This window comes from Temnothorax nylanderi, unplaced genomic scaffold, assembly GCF_030848795.1.
Source record: "Temnothorax nylanderi isolate EJ_2023f unplaced genomic scaffold, tnyl_v1.0 TNYL_tig0139_pilon, whole genome shotgun sequence".
Classification (NCBI taxonomy): domain Eukaryota; kingdom Metazoa; phylum Arthropoda; class Insecta; order Hymenoptera; family Formicidae; genus Temnothorax; species Temnothorax nylanderi.
The window spans coordinates 430153-455774 of NW_027249201.1; the positions used below are offsets into that span (position 1 = coordinate 430153).

Consider the following 25622-nt stretch of genomic DNA (forward strand, 5'->3'; position numbering starts at 1 on the left):
AATTGTTGCCTGTAGAAGTCTCCCGTGATGGTTTGACCAGGTTTTAGCAGCTCATAGTGGATCACACCCTTCTGATCCCACCAAATACAGAGCATTACCTTGGCACCATGGATATTCGGCTTCGGCGTTGATGTTCCCGGTTGGCCGGGCTGTACATACGATTTTTTGCGTTTCGGGTTGTCGTAGTGAATCCATTTTTCGTCCCCGGTAATGATTCGATGCAGAAAAGACTTCTTTTTGTACCGTTCAAGCAACATTTCGGACATGCAAAATCGTCGTTCGATATCTCTCGGTTTCAATTCATATGAGACCCAATTTCCTTGCTTTTGGATGTATCTCGCGGCTTTGAGTCGTTTCGAAATAGCTTGTTGAGTAACTTCCAATGTTTTTGCGAGCTCTTCTTGCGTTTGACACGAATCTTGATCGAGTAATGTTTTTAATTCTTCATCTTCAAACTTTTTCGGTTGACCCGAACGCTCTTTGTCTTCAACACTAAAATCACCATTTTTAAATCGTCGAAACCATTCTCTGCAAGATTTATCCGATGGTGCAGATTCACCATACACTTCCACAAGCATTCGATGCGCTTCAGCTGCACTTTTCTTCCAATTGAAACAGAAAATCAAAACTTCCCGCAAATGGTGCTTATTTGGAACGAAACTCGACATTTTCAACGCAGTAAAAATTAAACTTGTTGTGCAAAACTCAAAGGCTTGTAAACAATATATGGTCGACAGATGTTGACACTTCACGATACAGCAAAAATCAGTTGTCGCCGTCAACCATTTATAGCACCTAGAGCCATCTTTTGAAAACGGACCGAACTAAGTTGTACACCCAATATCTAAGTTTTTTTTGCATATGATTGGTAAATGTAAATATAAATATAATAAAAAAAATTGTACCTCTTATACATATATTTCAAAGAAATCGTTCATTTATTCAAATATATACATTTTCATGAAAAAAAATTAATTTTTATGATTCCATGATCGTCTCTTTAATCCTCCTCGTCACTATCTTCCTCAATTACTGGTGTTACTTCTTCGAAGTCAAACAATGCTGTAAGTATCTCAGCTGGTCGAATAATCCTTGACAAGTATCTTGCATGAGACAGGTAAAAAACTATGGCGGCTATATGCGAGCAACACCCTATAGTTCTGTTACCATTAGCGCAGTTACAGCAATAACGTCTGACACCGTTGAGTCCCACACTATCAGGTTGATATTGTAAATAAGATTTGTAACAAATTCGATCGAAACAGTAATATCTCATTACCGCACTGTTTCGAGTGGATGTGTGGAATTGGCTATTTGTCGCACAAAAAACACGCGCGTAATGGGCCACTTTCCACGCACGTGTGATATAAAATAGTGTGTGTAACACGTGCGGGTTGAAAATTGGACACGCGTGCGGGTGATCGCACTCGCCTTCGGCTCGTGCGTCCACCCCGCAACCGTGTCCAATTTTCAACTTCCCGCACTTGTTACACAAATAACTATTACCTGTCTCATGCAAGATACTTGTCAAGGATTATTCGACCAGCTGAGATACTTACAACATTGTTTGACTTCGAAGAAGTAACACCAGTAATTGAGGAAGATAGTGACGAGGAGGATTAAAGAGACGATCATGGAATCATAAAAATTAATTTTTTTTTCATGAAAATGTATATATTTGAATAAATGAACGATTTCTTTGAAATATATGTATAAAAGGTACAATTTTTTATTATATTTATATTCACATTTACCAATCATATGCAAAAAAAACTTAGATAAAATAACCAAAAATCCAGAAATCGACGAAAAATAGGCACTTTTATACAAAAAGTAGGGTTTTCTCGTTGAGTTATGACTGATTTCATGCTCAAAAACATATGAGACGTATCGGAATGTATCAAATATTGACAACATATATCCAAAAGTAATATATTATGTTTATTTTAGAGTCAGTTAAGGCACTATCAATCATTTGAGGACCATAAAAGGTCCAAAAGTGGCTAAAAATAAGGTTTTTCGCATTTTTGAGTACGGCCCACCATTCCGAAAAATCTGAAAAAATTCTAATACATGTAGAACACTAAAATATACAATTTTCTAGAGTAATTAGACCTGCAACTATCAAAGAAATTAGAAAAAAATTGATTCAAATATTTATTTTATTTTTTTAGGTTAGGTATTCAACGCGCCTAAAAAAATTGTGTGCTAAGTACTTTTTATAAGCTATATTCTCAAATTTTTTCAAAATTTTTAACATGAAGGAACCGGAGAAAAAAAATAATTTTCGAAAAAAGCGGTTTTTTGGTGCCACTAGGAAAAGGAGGGGGGATGGATGGTCGGAAAAATCGTAGAAAATTCTTTTTTTAGTGTACTTATGCAAATCCAAAGTAATTTTTCCGTTTCATTGACAGTGGCATTTTGCCTATCTTACCGTGGGGTACCCTTTGAGTGTTAACTCTCAATTTGGGTGTTAACCATCAAAGTTGAGTGTACTTTTTCATAAAAGATTATATTTATCACCTAAATTGACTTTGATAGGGCTCATTTGACGCGGAATCGTTTGGTGGTCACGAATATCGTTATTAAAACGTTTGGTGGTCAATCGTTTTCCTAAAAAATAGAAAAAACCGTATGCTCACGCCATTGGTCGTATGACTCTGTGACATTAGCTTGATAAATTATATTTATCAATCAAATTGACTTTGATACGGCTCATTTGACGCGGAATCGTTTGGTGGTCACGAATATCGTAATTAAAACGTTTGGTGGCCAATCATTTTCCTAAAAAATAGAAAAAAACGTATGCGAATAATGCCGGACGTATCATACTCTGTGCCATTAGTCGGAAAAATTATATTTATCACCCAAATTGACTTTGATAGGGCTCATTCGACGCGAAATCGTTTGGTGGTCACAAATATCGTCATTAAAACGTTTGGTGGTCAATCATTTTCCGGGATAGAGTGAAGGTGCGTTTTCACTCATGTCGAGATGTAGGCGACATCATATATCGGAGTCGCCGACATCGTATATCGTAGCCGCCTACGTCGTGTAAGATGATCGCCGACAACGTGTAACCATGGTCGCCGATATCATGTAATCATGGTCGCCGTCATCGGCGTTATCGTATAACATAGACATATAAGACGCAATTTTGTAGTAAAGGTTATAAAATAATAAGAGTAATAAAAAAGTATTGAAAAATATAAAATATAAAATATAAAATATAAAAAAATATAGAATATAAAAAATATATAAAAAAATATAAAAAATATGGAAAGGACAAGCGTAAGTAAAAAAGTAAATCTGTAAAGAGTAATAAATACTGCAGTAATAAATTATGTATACTTGCCAGTAAACCTTATTAGTTTATTTAATTTATAAATTAAAAAACAAAATAAAGATAAAATTAAAAAAATAATAAAATGTCGGTAATTGTTTAGGAAGACGAAATTCAGCAGTATTCCTGCGGAGTGTGTGGTGCCAAAAATCTTATCCCTGATGAAGAAAATGAGATAGATCACGAATGCTTAAATGGTCTTTCAGTATCTGTTGATACAAATTTTGTTATGAGTCCACGGATAGGTATACTCGAGTACTCGCAACCCGTTGCGTCGCGTAAAAGAGTCACGGTCGGTCTCACTCCGCGTATACTTGGCGCGAGACACTACCGTGTCTCTTGATATATGTATAATAATAATATTTAAGGGGGTAGACAACCGGCCTTGACAAGCGAAAAAATAATCTACCGAAACTGACTTGGCAGAGAAGTCGACATTTTTAAGGACGAAAGTCGACTTGAAGTCGACTTGAAGTCGGCGAATGTCGCAAAAACCACCGACTTAAAGTCGACTTCCCGTCATGATGAAAAGTCGACTTCCCGTCATGACGAAGAGTCGACTTCCCGCCAACTTTTAAAGTCGATAAAATAAACCGCCGCGTACGTCTGGAGGTCGATTGTGTATCTTGAAACAAGGTAAAAATAACAAAAGTTAACAGATTTGATTAGATTTTGATAAATAAAATCGTAGATACGCTAATGAATTTTCTCACTTTTGTAATTTTTACCTCATTATTTCAAGATACACAATCGACCCCTTGCTGGAGGGCTAAAACTGATGCATTTCGATTTTTTTTCATATATAAAATAATTTAATTATCTAAAAAACTGTATAATTACAATCCTAATGTTTTATTCTTAATTACAAAGGCGGCCATATCTGTGCCACTTCTGCGTGCGCGGATTCCGGCAGCCACTTCTGGTAAGCTGACAATAACAGAACTAAAATTAAAACATTCCAGCGTTAATCGCGAAACAATATGCAAAATTAGCTATATAAATATATATCATATTATTATCATAATGTTGTAAATATATAATAATATTATATATATATATATATATATATATATTATTATAAATATATAATATCCACAGACTTTTATACTAGACCACTAACATCTATGGACGCACTGCCGAAAAGCTGATGCGAGTGCAAGGTGCAAGTGTTAGTGAAGGGTGCGGCCATATTGAATTAACAATAAGTCACTATCGGGTGTTCAGTTGCTCATGATGTGCGTTTATCTGCATTCGTTATTACAGTACATAACGAAGCAGGCGAATGTTTTTGTGTTAAATATTGGTACATGTTATCAATAAGTTTGTAAGTCATGCGTTCGACGTGTAGCGTACTTGGATGTCGAAATCGAACCACTACTCCTGTAGTATTAAACCCTTTCTTTTGGACATTCTGTATATGCCAGACTATTGTATAGAAATCTTGTATAAAACCACTTGTATAGAATAGTAGTATAGCATATCTTGACTAAAATCAACATGGCGGCAAGCATCACGGGCGAGATGTCTGTCAGCGGTCTAGTATTGTATAGAAGTCTATGATAATATCTAAATATTATTTTATAAATTAAAATCTCACATTTTTTATCCGAACCCCAGATTTCTAGCAGTTTGTGTTTGGACACGACTCCCTGCGACTGCAGCGTTTGTACTATTGCTTGAGTGCGTGGTATCAACCTGAAAAAATCGTATTGAATTGATGTAATCTATTCGATGAATCAACGTGAAATCAAAAGGAGATAGAATAACGATTTACCTGGCCCATGACTTGGTGATGCTCCCAGGTGTCGTCAGCAGCGACGGGACAAATCGTTTCAGCTTAGGGCACACTTGACCCTCCAAGAAGAAATACGCTAACCACTTGACACCGTCCACGGATGCTCTATATCCATCGATGGTAGTGCCCATTCGGCCTTTCCGAATGTACCAGACACGCGGCAAATGATCTTTCCGGTTCATTGATTATATCTATAAATATCTTTATAAATAAGTAGGAAAAACATTATAAAGCAACAATTGTGATAAAAATACCTTGGCGGTGGATCAACCAATGGTTCACTAAGATGGCATAGCATGGGCGAATTTCGGCAATCATTCGGGTTCTATCATCGTGACACCTCGCATGTACATCTTATTCGTTTCGTACACCTCTTTATAAACCACCTATTCCGGACTGATTTTCCGTAGAACGCACGAAGAATGCATGAACACAGGTTCCTTCATTTCTGGTGTTCTGAAAGATGATACAGAATGGAGAGGTCGCATTCAATAGGTCTTAATTATCGATGATAATTAATAACACACCATACCTAACCTGTAAGCATGTTTCCACTTGGCCTTATCCTGATCCTCTTTTACCTCGTCGGGCAAAACCTTTCTCGCGACTTGATCCGCCATACCTGCAAGAACTATCTGGCGTCTTATCGTGTCCTGTCTCGCGGCACGTATTCCTCGCACTCGCGTAAACTCTGGTCCACTCATCTGGTCCTCCAGCCTCCTCGAGATTCGCCGCCATATTGATGATGCATGACGCGCCGCTTGACTGTTTTCCGTCTTTTTATAAGTCGACTATTTAGAAGTCGACTTTTAGTCGACTTTCCGCCATTTTTAGAAGTCGACTATTTAGAAGTCGACTTTTAGTCGACTTTCCGCCATTTTTAGAAGTCGACTAGAAGTCGACTGATAAAAGTCGACTTACCGTCGACTTTCCGTCAACTGTGCTCTTAGGGAATTGTCCAGCTAACTTCACAACCAAAATTTTATTTTTATTTTACAGGAAAACGACTAACCACCAAACGATCGGACTAGACTACCAAAGACCACCAAACGACCACCACGTATCGCGGACGCGGATCGAGATCGGATTGAGACGGATCGTAATCTAGCCAATCGTAGACGAGCAGCTCATCTGTGATTGGCTGAATTCCGATCCGCGATCCGTAATCCCAATCCGATCCGCGTCCGCGAGATACGTAGTGTGACACGGGCTTAAAGGTTCAGAGTTCCAAGATTGTCGAGTCCTCGCCAAATAAAACAAATTTTACAAGTGAACAGAAGTCGAAACCAGGTAAGAATAAAAATTTATTAGTCGTTAAATCATTCCTGCGCAAGATATATCTTATTTTTGAATTGTTATTTTGAATAATTTTGAACAAACATTGACTGTCTTAATCCTCTGTAGCATCATCTAGAAGTGAAATGCTACGAATGAAGAGAAAGAGGAAACTAAGAACAAACGAAATTCAAAAGGAATATAATGGAAAGGAGATTTAATATTTATCGATGATAAGCCTAATCCTAGATCTGTACAGCATGGTAACGTTAGGGGAATGACGACAGCTCACGACGTAACAGCCAATTAGCTTCCGAGAAATAGAGAAAGAAGAAGAAAAACGAAGAATTTTAAACTCTAAACTCTGTTCTAAAATCTCTATTCTTTTCAAAATTTTTTCTTTTTTTACTATTTACATTTATGATTATGAACCGATATGCATAAAAAAGATCGAGAAAATAAAGAAAACGCTTAATAATCTTAGATAGAGGAATTCGATTGTAACATAATAATGTAATATAGATGGCAACGAAATAAAATAATTTTTAGCCCAGTCGATAGAGCCCGAAAAAGCCGCTGAAATGGAATTAATTCCGGGAAACGATTTTTTTTTTGACTGTTTTGGAGGGTCATGGGTAGTCTAAAACCGGATTTTCGGGATTCTAACCCTGGAGCGTTAGCCGCCATTTTGATTAGAAGGGTGATTTTGTAAATATCTCGCTTATTTTCAACTTTAGAATGAAAGTGGTAATAACCAAACTTGTAGAAAATTTAATACTCTACAATTTTGGTCCTTATCATTTTTCATCTAGGATCGATATTTTGGGTCTTACAAGGGAACGGTCGGGGGTGTCCGAGACCGATTTGGATGCGCTTTGGATATGTTGTTGAGCATCAAAAAATATTAGACTCGTATTTTTTTTTTGCGGCTTATCTCGACGTTTATTGGTCGAAAAAACCCGATTTAGAACCTACCCGATTTGGATGCGCTTTGAATATGTTGTTGAGCATCAAAAAACATTAGACACGTGTTTTTTTTTTGCGGCGTATCTCGACGTTTAGGGGTTGAAACAACCTTTCGAAAATAACGGATTTTATAGTTTTTAGCGAATATCTTCGAAAATATAAGGCGTATGAAAAAAAGTTTGGTACAAAAGGTTTATGGCTTTTTGTGCTCTTTACAATGGCGTAATCAGATTTTTCAAATTTGTCACATTTTTTAATTTAACCCCACCCCCACCTATTATTTTTGCCAAATATAACAATTTTTCCAACGCAAATTTAAGAGCGTCAAATGCCAAATACATCCATGTGTATTTTTATTATGATACCATTATTAGATTTTTGGCAAGACGAGATGATATGTGGTATAGGCGTCGCGCTGTAGGTAGGTGTTGCGTTATTTCTGTTCAAGTTGCGCCGTACGCTTAAAAATTTCCATTTCAACTCCGGGATGACCGAAAGCGCTGATGCGAAGGCCAGCGCAAGGCTATTTCGAGAGTCCTGGACTAGCAACGGAATGTAGACTCCGATATTATAAATACCACCGCCGAATTGTAAGATCGAGCGGGCAGTCGCAAATTTGAACGTGCGTCACATTAACCGCTACAATAATACACTATCCCAATTATAACTCCGGGACAACCGACCGATTCTACTACCACCTTCACTAATTTGGCTCTCCCATCGTGCTAGTTGTCGTATTGATGTAACTTTTTTGTACCTTCGTTTAACTCCTTCAAGCGATCTTCCCCTTGTTTTACCACTCCTCCAGTATTCCACAGCTTGCCTTTTATAGTCACTTGATATTGTTGCCTCAACAGAGCTGCAAGTAACTTCTTCCGGAAGATATACTTTACCATCATCTTCCTCAAATAAATCAACTCTTTCCGGTTCTGGAATCTCATATATATCATAAAAACCTAAAGTTTCTTCCTCTTCTACGTCAAATTCTTGGTTTTGTATGTCAAGCAGTATACGTTCAATGTTTTCTTTTACTTCTTCTTCCTCCGAAGTTGTCGGACTTGGTGAATAGTTGAAAGCAGTGAAAGTTGCAGAAAGTAGCATTATTACATTGTATGGATTAAACTTCATTCTGAAAAATATTAAAATTAAATATTTGTCTCGAACTTTAATTATATAAATAAATACGCACTTTATAATTAATGGAGTGGTCTTTGTTAGGTTTGATACCGTCTCTTTCCAATTTGCGACTGCCCGCCCGATACAATTCGGCGGTATTTATAATGTCGGAGTCGACATTCCGTTGCTAGTCCAGGACTCTCGAAATAGCCTTGCGCTGGCCTTCGCATCAGCGCTTTCGGTCATCCCGGAGTTGAAATGGAAATTTTTAAGCGTACGGCGCAACTTGAACAGAAATAACGCAACACCTACTTACAGCGCGACGCCTATACCACATATCATCTCGTCTTGCCAAAAATCTAATAATGGTATCATAATAAAAATACACATGGATGTATTTGGCATTTGACGCTCTTAAATTTGCGTTGAAAAAATTGTTATATTTGGCAAAAATAATAGGTGGGGGTGGGGTTAAATTAAAAAATGTGACAAATTTGAAAAATCTGATTACGCCATTGTAAAGAGCACAAAAAGCCATAAACCTTTTGTACCAAACTTTTTTTCATACGCCTTATATTTTCGAAGATATTCGCTAAAAACTATAAAATCCGTTATTTTCGAGGGGTTGTTTCAACCCCTAAACGTCGAGATAGCCGCAAAAAAAAACACGTGTCTAATGTTTTTTGATGCTCAACAACATATTCAAAGCGCATCCAAATCGGGTAGGTTCTAAATCGGGTTTTTTCGACCAATAAACGTCGAGATAAGCCGCAAAAAAAAAATACGAGTCTAATATTTTTTGATGCTCAACAACATATCCAAAGCGCATCCAAATCGGTCTCGGACACCCCCGACCGTTCCCTTGTTAGACTCGAAAGTGGGGAGTGAATTTTTTCATTTTTTTTATTTTTTGAATAAACGCGCCATAAACTCTACCCCCGTGGTGGTGTGGAAAAGATGTTTTTCATTATACCAAGTAAATTCAAAAAATAAAAAAAAAATAAAAATTTTACCCCCCCACTTTCGAGTCTAAGACCCAAAATATCAATCCTAGGTGAAAAATGATAAGAACAAAAATTGTAGAGTATTAAATTTTCTACAAGTTTGGTTATTATCACTTTTATTCTAAAGTTGAAAATAAGCGAGATATTTACAAAATCACCCTTCTAATCAAAATGGCGGCTAACGCTGCAGGGTTAGAATCCCGAAAATCCGGTTTTAGACTACCCATGACCCTCCGAAACAGTCAAAAAAAAATCGCTTCCCGAAATTAATTCCATTTAAATGTCTCTATCGACTGGGCTATTTGTGTAATAGCGGAACGGTGAAATGTATAATAAAACGATTGTGTTTTATTATAACAGCGTTAATCTTTCAGGATTTTATTTTTTTATCGCTACATAAATATATCATCATATATTAAAACTCAAGTTATCTCGAATTTAAAATTGTATATAATTTGTAACACATTTCTTCGAGTAACTTCCATCTATACATTTATATATACTTTTTCTCTTATATTTTCTATTAAATAAATATACATGTATATATAATATATGTTTGATCCATTTATCATTATATCTCTCTAATGCCTCGTAAGTTTTTCGCTATAGAAAACGTTTAGAAATAAAAAGGCATTTACAAACTCAATGTTTTTAATTAGACATGTATATTCCTAGGAAAAAAAGTTCATATATAATTATGTATAAAATTTGTTCATGTAAATTTTTTTTCTTTTTCTTATACAATCTGTTCGTATATATAAGAATAATTAAAAAATCATTTTAAAAAAACTTTTGCATCGGTTTTTTTTACAATATATAAAATTGCAATTAGATTATATAATAATCTGTATATAATATTTTATATACGATTATTACATTTATAGATCTATATATATATATAGATCTATATCTATATATATATGTATAATTATATTATATGTAGGCAATTTTTTCTCATGTCTTCAAACTTAACTTTCTTGTAAAAAAGAAAAAAAAGAAAAAAAATTAATGCAAAAATAATTTTTTTAATTCTTATTATTTTTCTTGTATTTACGAACAGAGATTATACAAGAGAAAGAAAACATATATGGACGTATTTTATATATAATTGTATAATTACATGACAAATTTTCTCTCGGATTCTCTTTTTGAGATTTGCTCAAACCTTAATTGAAATAGCCTTGAAATATTGAACGAAGAATTGATGCCACAATATTTATCGTTATACGGCAACAGCGACACTAAAATTAAAATCGAAGTGCGAAGTGATAGAAATGAATTGATTGCATGAATCGATAGAAATGTTTGTACGTCTGTTGAATTAAGCGCAATTCATTCAACATTTCAAAACAATAACAATAATTAGATCTGAGCATACTTTAGCAGTATGTACCGCATAATATTGTATCGTACATAATTTATATTGATCTAATTACGGAAAGCTAGTTTTGATTGTGCCATATCAATTCAGCGCATATAATTTACGTAAGAAATCTATATTTATCAAGCACGATTGGCACAATTGTAGGACAATATCGGAACTAATTGGGAGCACAATAAAGTAATTTCTAACTAATATCTGTCGAAAAGATTTCATTCCTAAGATTGTTTCTCAATTAGTGTTCGCTTAGATGTTTCCACAATATTGCACGGTAAGGCAAATTAGATAATTATAGAACCATATTTTTTATCAATTGTATAATACACCACAGAATTGTTCACTACACTAATACAAACGTGGTAGACAGATCCATTTCCATTTATCAATTTTCTCATTCTATTTTTCCAGCTAGTGGAAAATGCGATTAATAAATAGAGATTGATTTTGCCTGAATAATTATTTTTATGTATAATCTTTCTCACTATGTTGTGTTATATATATATATATATATACTATATACCCAGCAAACACCGATATATAACAGTTACATAGTCCTAATATACCGAAATGTAACACGTAATATAACGTGTAAGTTATACGAAATGTAGATGTTAGTTATAATTTCCCACTTATACGAACTTGCAGCTATGTAACAAAAATGTTATGTTACAAAAAAAATGAATGGTTATTGATCAATTATTACTCTTTATTCCTATATTACTATAAATTATATTTCAATGGAAAAAATTGCTATTGATGACAGTAATTATATACTGTCAATCCCAAAGTGTGCACAATACAACTGATACAAGTTTTGCTGTACCGTGATTTATATACAGTTTTTATACCACTGTTTATCATATTTTATGTATGAGAAAGGCTGCCATCTAACGGCGATAATCCGACATTTGCATATAACAAATTGTACAGAATAGTAATACAAATAAGTATAGTTGTTACATAACATAATATATTTAAGTTATGTTGCTGTTGTAACCAATAAATAACAGCAATATAACAGTTTTAAAACAGACTTATATCGCAGTTATAAAACGAGATAAGTAAGTGCTCAATATTGAAAATATATAATATCCATTACGTTTCTCCTGTATTACGTAGCAGTCATTCTGTGTTTGCTGGGATATACTATATATATATATAGGTCGCAATAATGTTTCGAAGTTTAGCATTATGGACATAACGTAAGTACTACAATCACCGTAACACTGGCTAAATAATTTATGCATTCCACACGGCTCACATATATCAAGCAATTTCATATAAAGGTAGCAAGTTTTTGTCAACTGGCAAGACGTTTTGCATTGTTTTATACGAAATATACGGGTGCTTATATATATATATTTACGGCAGGAAAGTTTTGAGATCTGTACTTAAATGCGATATCCGACGTACGTGTTTGACGGATTCGGGACACATCGGATCGTTCGTGACAATGAATCATTTCATGACATGACAAAGAATCATTTCGGATGCCGTACAAAACCGAAAGATTTTCGAAAGTCACAAAATCTTGAAAATATATATTTTTCTTTTATAACACTTCGTATTATTATTTTTATCTACTCTCTTATTTTATACAGATAATAATTATATTTTTAAGAATTTTAAACATTTCAGATATCCAAATACTTCTAAGATTTCCTAGGTATGCGAAATTTTCAGAATTTTTCAGATTTTCCGAGACTTCGATTTGAAAGCCAAATTAGAATTTTTATGTGTAATTGAAAATAATGTTCAAATATATGATTGTTGAAAATTTTTCTAAAAACGGATTCTGCGTCATTATCCAACACCTTCCATTCAAAGTTTTTAGGTGCTCGCGTATATTTCGATGATAGTAAAAACAATAATAATCGTATACAATACAAATAACTTTATTAAAATGCAACATGGAAATAAAGACTCTAGAGATAATCTTTTATTTTACTAAATGAATATGATATAAAAAGAAGAAAGCATAATGCTAAACTCCTAAGTAGAACCGTTTACCCAACATTAACGACAGTACGTACACGTAACATACAATTACGGTAGGGTATTTTTACTTATACATAGCAATCAACATTATAATTTTAACAAAAAGGATGCCTTTCATCGAAACAAAGATTATTCATAGAATTGTTAAGATTTTTACATCAATTCTACATAAAAGAACAAACATATAATGTATATGTACAAACGAGATTCGTTTCATACGGAATTTTAAATGCAACTATAACAATGCGATTACAAATAGAAACTACTGAGATCTGCTTATTATAAGTAAAGATATCTCGTTTAAATAGAATAAATTACATAAAATTAGCATTTGGTTCTCTTGGTCTGTATCTTGTAATATTCAATCAAAAACGATAAGCAGGCATTTCAGAAAATGGAGAAAATTTTGCATAAATGCTGCTATGTATAACACAGGATCTTCATAATGAGACTTTCTTTGGTTCATCTTTTTAGACAAAAATATCTCATATTTCCAACAATGCCGTAGTTTAATATAAACTATCGCATTCGACAGAAATTCGATTATCTAATGTGGAATGCACGAAAATAGTTGAAACTATGATAGATCCATCCAACTGATTACTTTTAAACCAGATTAATCACAGTGGTACAGTTGGGACAGAAAGGTTGTCCTATTTGGAAGTGAATAAGCACTAATGCACGTAGCTTGCGCAGTAATTCATTATACGAGTAGACAAACAAGATGTCAAATATATTGAAATGTTGAAAAAATTGGTAATTGCTGACATGGTAGCTGGATATTAAATATAAATAGGATGCATTCCGAAACTCAACCGGACAACCTTTCTATTCCCAACCGTACATATTATAAATTTTTACTTCAGTAACTTGTATATCATAGTTCCGGTATATAAAAATAAATGAGTTCTTAATAATAAGAAATTCATAGAGGACAGAATATATTAAAGAAGACTTTTTTTTTATTTATCACCTTTTATAAAAAAAATAAAATAAAAAATAAAATGAAAAATGAGATTAGGAAGAAATATTTTCATCTCTGGCTACATTATTTTCAATTAGATAGTCCCATCACGTTATGATATGACCTTTACAAGTCTACAAATTACAAAATAAACTTCATCTCGTCACAGTTTAACAAATCATTATAATTATTTGCATTGTCATCTGTGTATAACATCTGCTGAAATATTAGAAAAGACGGAAAATCTTTTCTAATATCTTCTAATAGGTAAAAATAATCCCTGCAGCAGTTTTGCTATTAAATACATATTTCAACTTAAAAAATATTAATTTTATTTAAAATATTAATTTAGCATACCCCTATTTTCCAACGAATCTCTTAGCGTTTGGAAAAGTTGCAACTGTTGTTCTGGCTTCAGGCTGTAAACCTATATCGGAAGATATAAAAAATTATGTTTACTTATTTCTTGTCATATTAATTTATAATGCAAAGAAAAAATTAATATTGTCAAAATTCGTTCTTATACTATAAACAATTATACAATTACAATGTTCTCTATTATTTTACCTGCTGTAATAGCTTTTGAGGTGATGCAGTATGAATAAATGAAGAAATATAGACATTCACGAATGTTGCCATTAAATACTGACAATCAAATCTATCCATTATTCCACCATGGCCAGGGATTACATCACCGAAGTCCTGCAAAGTCATAAAAAGAAAATAATAATTGTGTAAAATAAAATATAATAATGTACAAATTTATAAGTCAAGTGACATAATACTAAATTACCTTAATCTTGAACGCTCGTTTGAATCCGCTAGCAAAGAATCCTCCAAATGGACCAATTACAGAGCTGAATATTGACAACGACAACGAATGTAGCATAAATGGATACACCGTCAAGGTAGATTTTCCATTTAACTGCACATATTAAAAAATAATTGAGTATTCATACAGTATACGATTAAAACATTCTATATACAAAGATACGTTACCATTCTTGATATCACTTGAAAACTACTTGGCAAAGTATATTCTTGTGGTTGGAACAAGCTCGACGGTTCACAATCCATAGTCATTCTTCCCAGAGCTTCGCTGTACTCGATAGGACAGACGAAATAGCGGTACTGACACATAACGTAGGACATCTAAACAACAGTACTACATTAGTACACAATCATCGATTTTACTTCCATTGATTATATATTTACATAAAACACGTTACCAGTAATCCAAGTATGACAGTTGAAATACCGCCACCGATAAAGCCCTCCCAAGTCTTCTTCGGGGACAATTTTATTAATGGTGTTCGTCCAAAAAAGAAGCCAAACATGTATGCCATCACATCGTTTATGACAATCATACTGACAGGTACGATGAACCTAAATTAACATAATTGATAAAATAAGTAAATGAGTATATTTTATACAATGTATCATTTTGATAGGTAATATACATACCATATCAATCCTTCAAATATATTCTGGATGATGAGATAGCTCTGTGTCACGACAATAAGTAACGCGACATGCGTCCAAGCAAATAGGGAGAATTGCTTCATATAATATTTTTTCACGAGGGAGAGTACAAACCATACAAAGCCAACGATATAAAGACAGAATGAGATAAATCGGTGGTATGTAACAAGCACACGTAGATATCCCTAAAGACAATAAGGAATAAAATTATTATTTGCATCATATATGTTGCTTGCGTATATGATATGTATATTATGATCAAAGCCCGAAATGCGGCATTCCTAGGATTGACTGGTCAATCCTGCAGAACGACCAAGCGTCTTGGTTAAAGCAGTTTAGGAATAGGTTTGGAATTAGTTTTTTATGCAAGGGTTCCGCCGCAGGCGGAGCCCCTCTCCCGCCTATTTGTGTATACTGTCTATACACACATATCAGCAAGTTACTACAGACTTTGACCAAGACGCTTGGTTGTTCGGCAGAATTAATTAGTCAATCCTAGAACTGCCCGCGTTTCGGGCTTTGACCATAACATGTATACTAATTTAACCAAGTATTCTTAATATTATTTTCTCCACTCTATTATTTCTATATTAAATAACTTTAATAAGAAAGCCTCACAGAATGATGAAGCCATAACAAAAGTATTGAGATAAGGCTTGTTAAGGCTTTGCTATTGATTTAAACTAACGCTATGATGCGTTTTACAAATGGTTTTTTTTCTTTCTAAAAACATTACAAGTAGCAAAATTTATATGAGCACGTAACTTGTATGAATTATACGACTTTGCACACACAAGGATCAATATTTTCTTTTTATAAAGTTCACGACTCAGATTGGAAAAGGTAACACTTACCGTTCGATTAATCACCACTGCAAAATAGTCCATTAAATTTTCCCCGTAGAAAAAGTAATTCGAGGTAATCAAAAAATACCACGATAAAGATCTGAACCATGGTAGACCATGGATTCTATATACAGCGTATCCAATATTAATAATCTCTTCGAAGCATTTTACTTGCACAATCAACGTCTATAAAAAAAGATATAAAATATTAATCTTTTACACACGCACAAATACAAAGATACATCGTATTACTTAATTGTATAAATATTTAGAAGCAAACTTACTGTAATCATCAATGCCAACGGACCCCCATAAATAATGAGACAAAACCCGGCTATCATAAACCAAGTGAAAATAGTTCTAATTATCCAATTTCGCCAACTGCAAGAGATCACAGCATTAGAAGTTCATATAGAATTAAAATAAAGTAATTACACACTTCAAATGAAGAATAATATTTACCGATCTGGAAGACCGGAAAGAATGGAACTTAAAATGTGCGGGGTATGGTCAGTTCCTTGAGGTAGAGTTTTCGCCAAGTCCTCCACCTCCAATTTTGCATCGTCTTCAGATTCAACATCTTCTTTCTGAGAGGAAGTAAAAAAAGTTATTAACGTAAATTACTGAACGTTAAACCGTGTGTTAACACATACACACATCTAATTAAATATGTATCATTAAATATATATTTAAATATACTAATAAACATCCCAAGTATTTATTATAATAGATATTTATAAGAAAACACTTGTAGATATTTTATTTTAGGAGTATTAATCCTTTCGCATCTAAATTAATAACTATAGAAGATAGTCAAAGATACATATATTCAAAAGTAAAAAAGTATAGATGGTAGTAATATTTTATTTCATAATTCTGAGCATAGCATAATTCAGAGTATGCAAACCAGAGTTAAAACCAGGATTGCTATAAATTTCAAGATTACTCTACATGCATTTTTTACGTTATGTTTACACGAATTTTTTTCATTATAAATAATGTAAATTATTATAAATTAAATGATTGATTAAATAATTAATTGACTTCTTTGAACTGTAATTTTGCAAACAATATTACAAGAATAAAAAGTTTTAGTAAATTAGATTAAATGCATTTTAGTTATTTATTAACAGTACATTATAACATATAAGAAGAATTGGATTTTTAAGGCCCCTGCACAATGACAAATATAAGGAACAAGGAACAGATATTAGTGATTAGAAATAAGAAATCAGGAATAAAGCTGGTGTAGCATTAATACACGGCTTCCGATAGGTTAAAAATCTATTGCCTGTGTTATTCCCTGTTTCTGTTGCCTGTATTTTTCATCGTGCATCCAACTTTATTCTTGATTCTTTAGTCCTAATCGCTAATATCTGTTCCTTGTTCCTTATATTTTTCATTGTGCGGAGGCCTTCACGCTTTAAATATAATAATCTATATATCTACATGTATACAATGTGAACTATGCTTAAGGAGGTTGGACCAGTTTGGTCAACCAAAGATCTCACCAACCCTGTGTTCTGTAACGTGCATATGCGCGCATTTATCTATAGTATATGTAATGTTTACTATATAGAAAATGCGCGCATATGCGCGTTACGGAACGTGGCCTGAGATGACTCATATGTGTAAACAATGAATAATCTCTAATTAAATTATCGGAAATTCGTATTTCGTCAAAAATATCGGAAGTTAATATTTTGTTTGCAATTTTATTTACAGTGCTATTACTTAGTTTGGGCACAACTTTTAGGATTCTATAAAAAATTAATAATGGTTTTATACCTTAAAAAAAAACACCATTGTGTGTTGCAAACCGTGAATTAAGCAATACTGCTTCATCATTTAAAAGCTCACAGGGAGGTCAGCGTTAATAACATAGTTTTTATAGTATCATGTGTAACTCTTATATGTCATTGTACAGTTAATAAATTATAACCGAAACGCATCGAATGATCTAGTCTAAAACTACTTTTTATTTTTGAAGGACTATTTGCAAAAATACAGTTAAGAAAAATTAATATAAATTAGTCAATCAATCTCTCAATTTATAATAATTTACATTAGCTTGTTTAATGAAAAAGGTTTGTGCAAACATAACGTGAACAATATGTAAACAATCCATGTAGATGTAATCTTGAAATGTACGGTACAATTCTGAATATAAGACATGAGACTAAATATAGAAATATTATGATGTATGCTGTGACCTATGAGCCTTTAAACGACAAAAGGCAGTATTGCTTGTTAGTTCACCATTGCAACACACATAATACGTAGAAATATTTATTTTTTTTATCACAGCTATAAAATTAGAATTTTTAAAACCATTTATTAATTTTTCATAGCATCTTGAAAATTGTGCTCAAACTAAATTTACTAAATACCTAATAGCACTAAAAATACAATGACAACCAAAACATAAATTTCCAGTATTTCTGATTCGAATATAAAATGTTCGATGAATTATAGATATGGATTATTCATTATTTACATAGATGACACGTTAAACACAGTTTACATTGTAAACACGTAGATGTAAATTATATTTTATCGTGTAAACGCCAAATATTCTCGTTAAAATCACAGACATATTACATAAATATCTATACCTATTATTTTCACATATACAAATATGCACATTTGTTGTAAATTCCCCTAATATCGAAATGAAGAATGGAATGAAATAAAATGGAATCACAGGATAGAACAGTATCGTGTTACGTGGAAATTAAATATTCGCGGCAATTAAAATGCATCGTAAAAACACGCGAGGATACATTATCTAATTAAAAAATCGTCGCGCAAACGTCACGATCGTCGAGACCCAGGGGGGGACGAAGGAAGGACGAAAGAACGAGTGTGGCAAGTAGGCGCGTTAAAGGTTAAAGGTTTTCTCTCTCATTTCTCCCGTCACCCCCTCGGGACGCAGTCATGCGAACCTCGTGTGATCCAAAGCTCGACTTCGTTCTTCAACGAGAAATCGTCGGCGCCGTTACCTATATCTCTCGCTTGTCTCGGGCAGCTGATCTACCCCAAAACACCCCCCCCCCCCCGGTCTCCCACCCAACCGGGAAAGATGCATTATTATTTGCTTCGCGTGCGCAGTTGCGCACCCGCGTGTGTGCGTACGCGCGAATACCGAGGATGCGTTCGTGTATGCGTTACATATCCGTGACACGTACAGACTTATCCGTATCCGTAGCGCGGCATCGGAAACCACGCACGATGTGTTAGTAGTAGCTGTCAAATACGTGTCAACAAATAACTGCCCGTACGTCGCGCCAACAGCGCAGATCGATAGCCGTTGAACGGCGGTCGCGTAAAAATCGACACCTGTGGACGCTAGAATTCCCTTCGGAATGTTCGCGACACGGAAAAAAAAAGAACGATGGAAGGATAGGAATCTCGTCAATTTACCTGATCATCGCTGACGTCCCGCGACGCTGCCGCCGACGACGTTGCGTCGCCGACAGTCGTTCTCTTGCGCACCTCCGACATCGGCTTGACGCGGCGGCCGCGAACACCAAGGTAGAGTCGCGATTAAGTGGATTGTCACTATTGTCAGCCCCGCGATACGCGACGCGGCGGAAAGACACGTGAAACTCGAACGAGAATCGAACGCCGACGATACGTGAGCGCGCGCACGCGACCGCGTATTTACATATTTCGGGGAGTCAGATTTCAGACGACCGAGTACGGACGACTGTGTGGGAGCGGACGTGACGGGCACGCGCGTCGCATCACTCGCATCACGTCTCGTTACGATGCATCGCACTTGCGCGAGGTGAACACCGGATTACGAGAATACGAGGAGAACCGGGAGACTGATGAGGTGGCGGTGAGAAGGGGGAGCGAAAACGAGCCTCGGGTCCTCGGGTAAGCGGGGTGAGCTCGAAACACTTCGGCATACTTCGGTACATTTCGGTTAATCAATGATAGTAGGCCGTTTTCGCTGCACTTCTTGTTCTGAACTAGTGCAATAAGTTAGAATAAAACAAATATATTTATTTTCATTTTAACTTATTGCACTAGTTCAGAAGTGCAGCGAAAACGAACTGGAGTAAGGCCGGTATTCATAGTCGAATCTTATGACCGTCTTAAGTACACTCAACGTCATTAATGCCTGGTCCACTAAAGTTGATGCATTTTGGAACGCATTCAAAACGCGTGCAACTTTCTAACTATTCGTGCATCGTGACTAATCGAGAAACGGCAACGCTGTCCCCAGCTGTCTTTTGGCGCACATATTTTGACACGACGTAAGTTTGAAATAAATATGCAAAGTGACAAGATATATTTTTAATTTATTTCAATCATATAATACTGTTTGTGCTTTTGCAGAATGCAGGAAATACAGATTCCAAATATATTGGTAAGTCTATCGGTGCAAGTAATATTGTCGCTGGCACAATACTATTTATGAACGAATGAATGAATGAATTAAATAATTAATTAAATCATTAATTAATTAAAAATTAATTAATTTATTTATTTATTCATTCAAAAATCATATCAGTTTACGGATTGGTTGTTCGGGAGCTGAGTTCATAACGTGATTTATTTATTAATTTAATAATTCATTTACTAATAATTAATTAATGTTCCAACGATAGCTGTGTTTCACACAGAAATTAATATAAAGCTATCAAAGATCTAACCTTGGACCGTATGGCTTTGATTCTAATTTGATTAATTAATTAATTAATTAATTCACTAAAAAATCATATCAGTTTACAGATTGCTTGCTCGGGAGCTGAGTTCATAACGTGATTTATTTATTAATTCAATAATTTATTTATTTATTCTATCATTAAATTATTAATACATAAATTAATTAATATTTAATGATAAAATAAATAAATGAATTATTGAATTAATAAATAAATCACGTTATGAACTCAGCTCCGAAACAAGCAATATGTAAACTGACAGGATTTTTCTATCGAATGGACGCTGATGCGGTATTGCGATGTGACAGAGGCTGATTTTGTTTCAGAATTAAGCTACCAAAGAGTTCCTTGAGCGTTATAAAGCCAGTAAAGAAAAGGCAAGGAAAAGCAGTTACCAATATTGTCCTCTTAAGACGTGTCCATCAGGTAAGTCGCAAGACAAATACTTGTTTAGGAAAATGGATGCTGGTCTCTCTCAATTCATTTATAATATTCTTTATTTATAATATACTTACTTCTTTATTTATAATATTCTTCTATGATTGATTTTGTTTCAGAAGCTGCCAAAGAATTTGCAGAATCAAAAATATAAGAAACAAGAAACAGATATTAGCGATTAGGAAAATGAATTACATATCGAATAAGTAACATTTACTTCGCCAGTCAATAATTAACACAATTGAGAATTTAATTGAACTACACCGGCAATGATTATAATCGTTACCGCGATTATAATCATTGCCGGTATAGTCAATTAAATTCTCAATTGTATAAATTACATATGTTAATAAATTTTACATGGTAATATTGAAGTGACAATATTAAGTTGTAATATTGAAGTTACAATTAGAGCTGAAATAAATGTATTTTTTCAAAACCTTGTAAATACCTTTTTATTTATAAATAATATATAAGTATTGATAAACGTTTAATTTCCCAAATTATATAGATTTCTCTTTTTTCATACTTTTCTTTCGTATCGTAAAAAAAAAGGAAATATTGTGTCTTGCGAAACATGTTTCCCGCCACATCAACCCATTAGTGTAACTCCATTAGTGTAACCCATTAGTTACCTCTGCCAGGATAATATTTTTCGCAATAAATTTAATTATTTAATTAAGATGCTTATATTATAAGCATCTAAAATTGCATCAACTTTAGAATGACCAGAATTCTTGGTCGAAACTCGGTGAGGATTTGTCACGACGATTATAATCGTGGTAACGATTATAATCGTCGTGACAAATCCTCACCGAGTTTCGACCAAGAATTCTGGTCATTCTAAAGTTGATGCAATTTTAGATGTAGTTCAATTAAATTCTCAATTGTGTTAATTATTGACTGGCGAAGTAAATGTTACTTATTCGATATGTAATTCATTTTCCTAATCGCTAATATCTGTTTCTTGTTTCTTATATTTTTGATTCTGCAAATTCTTTGGCAGCTTCTGAAACAAAATCAATCATAGAAGAATATTATAAATAAAGAAGTAAGTATATTATAAATAAAGAATATTATAAATGAATTGAGAGAGACCAGCATCCATTTTCCTAAACAAGTATTTGTCTTGCGACTTACCTGATGGACACGTCTTAAGAGGACAATATTGGTAACTGCTTTTCCTTGCCTTTTCTTTACTGGCTTTATAACGCTCAAGGAACTCTTTGGTAGCTTAATTCTGAAACAAAATCAGCCTCTGTCACATCGCAATACCGCATCAGCGTCCATTCGATAGAAAAATCCTGTCAGTTTACATATTGCTTGTTTCGGAGCTGAGTTCATAACGTGATTTATTTATTAATTCAATAATTCATTTATTTATTTTATCATTAAATATTAATTAATTTATGTATTAATAATTTAATGATAGAATAAATAAATAAATTATTGAATTAATAAATAAATCACGTTATGAACTCAGCTCCCGAGCAAGCAATCTGTAAACTGATATGATTTTTTAGTGAATTAATTAATTAATTAATTAATCAAATTAGAATCAAAGCCATACGGTCCAAGGTTAGATCTTTGATAGCTTTATATTAATTTCTGTGTGAAACACAGCTATCGTTGGAACATTAATTAATTATTAGTAAATGAATTATTAAATTAATAAATAAATCACGTTATGAACTCAGCTCCCGAACAACCAATCCGTAAACTGATATGATTTTTGAATGAATAAATAAATAAATAAATTAATTTTTAATTAATTAATGATTTAATTAATTATTTAATTCATTCATTCATTCGTTCATAAATAGTATTGTGCCAGCGACAATATTACTTGCACCGATAGACTTACCAATATATTTGGAATCTGTATTTCCTGCATTCTGCAAAAGCACAAACAGTATTATATGATTGAAATAAATTAAAAATATATTTTGTCACTTTGCATATTTATTTCAAACTTACGTCGTGTCAAAATATGTGCGCCAAAAGACAGCTGGGGACAGCGTTGCCGTTTCTCGATTAGTCACGATGCACGAATAGTTAGAAAGTTGCACGCGTTTTGAATGCGTTCCAAAATGCATCAACTTTAGTGGACCAGGCATTAATGACGTTGAGACAATCTTAAGGTGTTGTGAACCAATCCCAGGCCGGTATTCATAATCAGATCTTATTTCAAGACCGTCTTAAGTAATATCTTAAGATGCTAAAGCCCCTTGCACAATAGGCACCTTTGTCGCTGTCGCTATCGCTATCGCTATTGCCTATTGTGCAAGGGGCTTAATACGGCTCTGTGATTGGTTAATGACATCTTAAGATTGTACTTAAGATGGTCTTAAATATTAGAGTCCCTTTATAAGAGTCTGGACAGACTGGTCCTTCTTTTCATTGGACGTGCAACACCATGGCGGAACCAATCACGAGCGGTAAAATAGCGAGCCTTAGGAGCCTCTCTCAGGGTGCGTATTATGGAATTTTTCGAAATGGATTCCGATTGGAATTGTTATTTCCTACATCTTTATTGCATTTTTAGGGAAAACAGTATAATTTTGATAGGAATCCATTCCGCAAAGTTCCATAATACGTGCCAGTACACACTAACGATATTGTTACGTGCTTTGCTACAGTCCCTAAGAGCACAGTTGACGGAAAGTCGACGGCAAGTCGACTTTTATAAGTCGACTTCCAGTCGACTTCTAAAAATGACGGAAAGTTGACTAAAAGTCGACTTCTAAATACCCATACAGCACAAAATGTTTTCAAAAAATATTTCTAAATATTTCTATAAAAATATTGCGAGAAACATTTTAAAATGGTTTTAGGTATATTTTAAAATGGTTTAAAAACCTTTTGTGGTAACATTTTTAAGAATATTTTAAGAATCTTTTAAAAATATTTTTAAAAACGTTCGTTTTTATCACCCAGATAAAATTTTCTTAAATATTTGAAATGTATTTTTAAAATATTAATTCGAATCTACATATTTATTGTATCATAATCTTGTTTTAAAATATTTAAAAAATATTTTTATTTCTTATTGGTTTTATAATTTTTTTAAAATTTTTTCAAAAATATTTTTGAAATATTATGAAATATTCTTAATTAAAGATGTATGTCGCTTATGTCAAAATAAAGGGATAAAGCTGAAATTTATAGAGATTGTGCACTCATATATCCCAAAAACCTGTGTTAAATTTGCGATCGATTGTCCGACCCGTTTCTGAGATTTATTTACTTTAAAAGTTACAGAAATTGTATATATATATATATATATATATATAGGTATATATATATATATATATATATATATATGGGACAATCCACGTCACTTTTACCCCCCATCTGTCCAAAATTGGTATGGACGGATTTTAATGACTAAGGGCGGAAAATGTTCGTCTTGAAAAGAGCTTTCGAAAGGCGTGTGGCATATATGCGCAATTCAATATGGCGTCATAGTTATGGCTGCTTAAAGGGATAAATTCAAAATTTCAGATCCAACATGGGCAGATAAAACGGTGAAAAGTAACTAAATTCATGTGAAACTCAGTATTTGGGGGATTTTGGGGTCGCTGATTACGAATCTGAACGTAAAATTGTTAAATTTAAAATGGCGGATGCAAATATGAGAAACGGACGAAAATTCCAGTAAATGATCTGAAAACTCTTACTGGAGGGTTTTTTGGGTCGCTGATCACGAATTTGTAGCTAATTTGTTAAAAAACAACAGAAAAACCGTGTTAATTAAAATTCTACTCTAGGAGATGAATTTCTACCACGTCCACGCCGTCATCTCTGGGTAACGCTAAGAGTAAAATTTCAATTAACACGGTTTTTCTGTTGTTTTTTAACAAATTAGCTACAAATTCGTGATCAGCGACCCAAAAAACCCTCCAGTAAGAGTTTTCAGATCATTTACTGGAATTTTCGTCCGTTTCTCATATTTGCATCCGCCATTTTGAATTTCACAATTTTACGTTCAGATTCGTAATCAGCGACCCCAAAATTCCCCAAATACTGAGTTTCACGTGAATTTAGTTACTTTTTCACCGTTTTATCTGCCCATGTTGGATCTGAAATTTTGAATTTATCCCTTTAAGCAGCCATAACTATGACGCCATGTTGAATTGCGCATATATGCCACACGCCTTTCGAAAGCTCTTTTCAAGACGAACATTTTCCGCCCTTAGTCATTAAAATCCGTCCATACCAATTTTGGACAGATGGGGGGTAAAAGTGACGTGGATTGTCCCATATATATATAATTTTGTATTTCATGAAATTAATTATTCTCTACCAGCATGTCACAATATATATAATACAAGAAATA

The 25622-nt window shown here is 33.8% G+C and overlaps 2 protein-coding genes and 3 long non-coding RNA genes across 12 annotated transcripts; 2 read left to right on the forward strand and 3 right to left on the reverse strand.

Annotated features, from left to right (window-relative positions):
* Window positions 1-2837: 2837 nt before the first annotated feature.
* LOC139777113 (uncharacterized) lies at window positions 2838-4934 on the forward strand. 3 transcript variants are annotated; one of them, XR_011719273.1, is made up of 4 exons: window positions 2868-3291; window positions 3447-3588; window positions 4214-4265; window positions 4442-4934. It is a non-coding gene; the product is annotated as an uncharacterized lncRNA (long non-coding RNA). The 3 variants fall into 3 exon arrangements; XR_011719272.1 differs by having other exon boundaries at window positions 2838-3291; window positions 3447-4265; window positions 4455-4934; XR_011719271.1 differs by having other exon boundaries at window positions 2839-3291; window positions 3447-4265.
* LOC139777110 (probable ATP-dependent RNA helicase DHX37) lies at window positions 4133-5950 on the reverse strand. The gene is made up of 5 exons (XM_071714316.1): window positions 5671-5950; window positions 5393-5594; window positions 5118-5329; window positions 4941-5038; window positions 4133-4285 (listed from the first exon to the last, which is right to left on the reverse strand). Exons 3-5 carry the CDS (start codon window positions 5318-5320, stop codon window positions 4206-4208), a joined length of 381 nt encoding a protein of 126 aa, XP_071570417.1. The 5' UTR covers window positions 5321-5329; window positions 5393-5594; window positions 5671-5950; the 3' UTR covers window positions 4133-4205.
* A 3890-nt stretch (window positions 5951-9840) lies between these two features.
* Window positions 9841-19733, reverse strand: Cds (CDP-diacylglycerol synthase). The gene is made up of 10 exons (XM_071714313.1): window positions 19593-19733; window positions 16632-16756; window positions 16454-16550; window positions 16179-16355; window positions 15307-15509; window positions 15072-15228; window positions 14842-14994; window positions 14636-14767; window positions 14410-14544; window positions 9841-14269 (listed from the first exon to the last, which is right to left on the reverse strand). The coding sequence occupies exons 1-10, from the start codon at window positions 19671-19673 to the stop codon at window positions 14186-14188; spliced, it is 1344 nt and encodes a 447-aa protein (XP_071570414.1). The 5' UTR covers window positions 19674-19733; the 3' UTR covers window positions 9841-14185.
* A 178-nt stretch (window positions 19734-19911) lies between these two features.
* On the forward strand, window positions 19912-21722 carry LOC139777111 (uncharacterized). Of its 6 annotated transcripts, none has more exons than XR_011719268.1 (5): window positions 19912-20051; window positions 20213-20434; window positions 20517-20547; window positions 21172-21271; window positions 21403-21722. It is a non-coding gene; the product is annotated as an uncharacterized lncRNA (long non-coding RNA). The 6 variants fall into 6 exon arrangements; XR_011719265.1 differs by having other exon boundaries at window positions 19917-20051; window positions 20278-20434; XR_011719266.1 differs by having other exon boundaries at window positions 19919-20051; window positions 20208-20434.
* Window positions 21723-22154: 432 nt separating this feature from the next.
* LOC139777112 (uncharacterized) lies at window positions 22155-23407 on the reverse strand. The gene is made up of 4 exons (XR_011719270.1): window positions 23261-23407; window positions 23148-23178; window positions 22424-22523; window positions 22155-22292 (listed from the first exon to the last, which is right to left on the reverse strand). It is a non-coding gene; the product is annotated as an uncharacterized lncRNA (long non-coding RNA).
* Window positions 23408-25622: the final 2215 nt, after the last annotated feature.

Coding starts and splice junctions, on each gene's coding strand:
- LOC139777110 (XM_071714316.1), bottom strand. CDS start 5,320: ATGAACCGGAAAGATCATTTGCCGCGTGTCTGGTACATTCGGAAAGGC. Junction 5,039..5,117: donor ATCACCAAGTCATGGGCCAG/GTAAATCGTTAT, acceptor CGATTTTTTCAG/GTTGATACCACGCACTCAAG. Junction 4,286..4,940: donor CTGGGGTTCGGATAAAAAAT/GTGAGATTTTAA, acceptor TTTTAATTTTAG/TTCTGTTATTGTCAGCTTAC.
- Cds (XM_071714313.1), bottom strand. CDS start 19,673: ATGTCGGAGGTGCGCAAGAGAACGACTGTCGGCGACGCAACGTCGTCG. Junction 16,551..16,631: donor CTTTCCGGTCTTCCAGATCG/GTAAATATTATT, acceptor GATCTCTTGCAG/TTGGCGAAATTGGATAATTA. Junction 14,270..14,409: donor CTCAAAAGCTATTACAGCAG/GTAAAATAATAG, acceptor CTTCCGATATAG/GTTTACAGCCTGAAGCCAGA.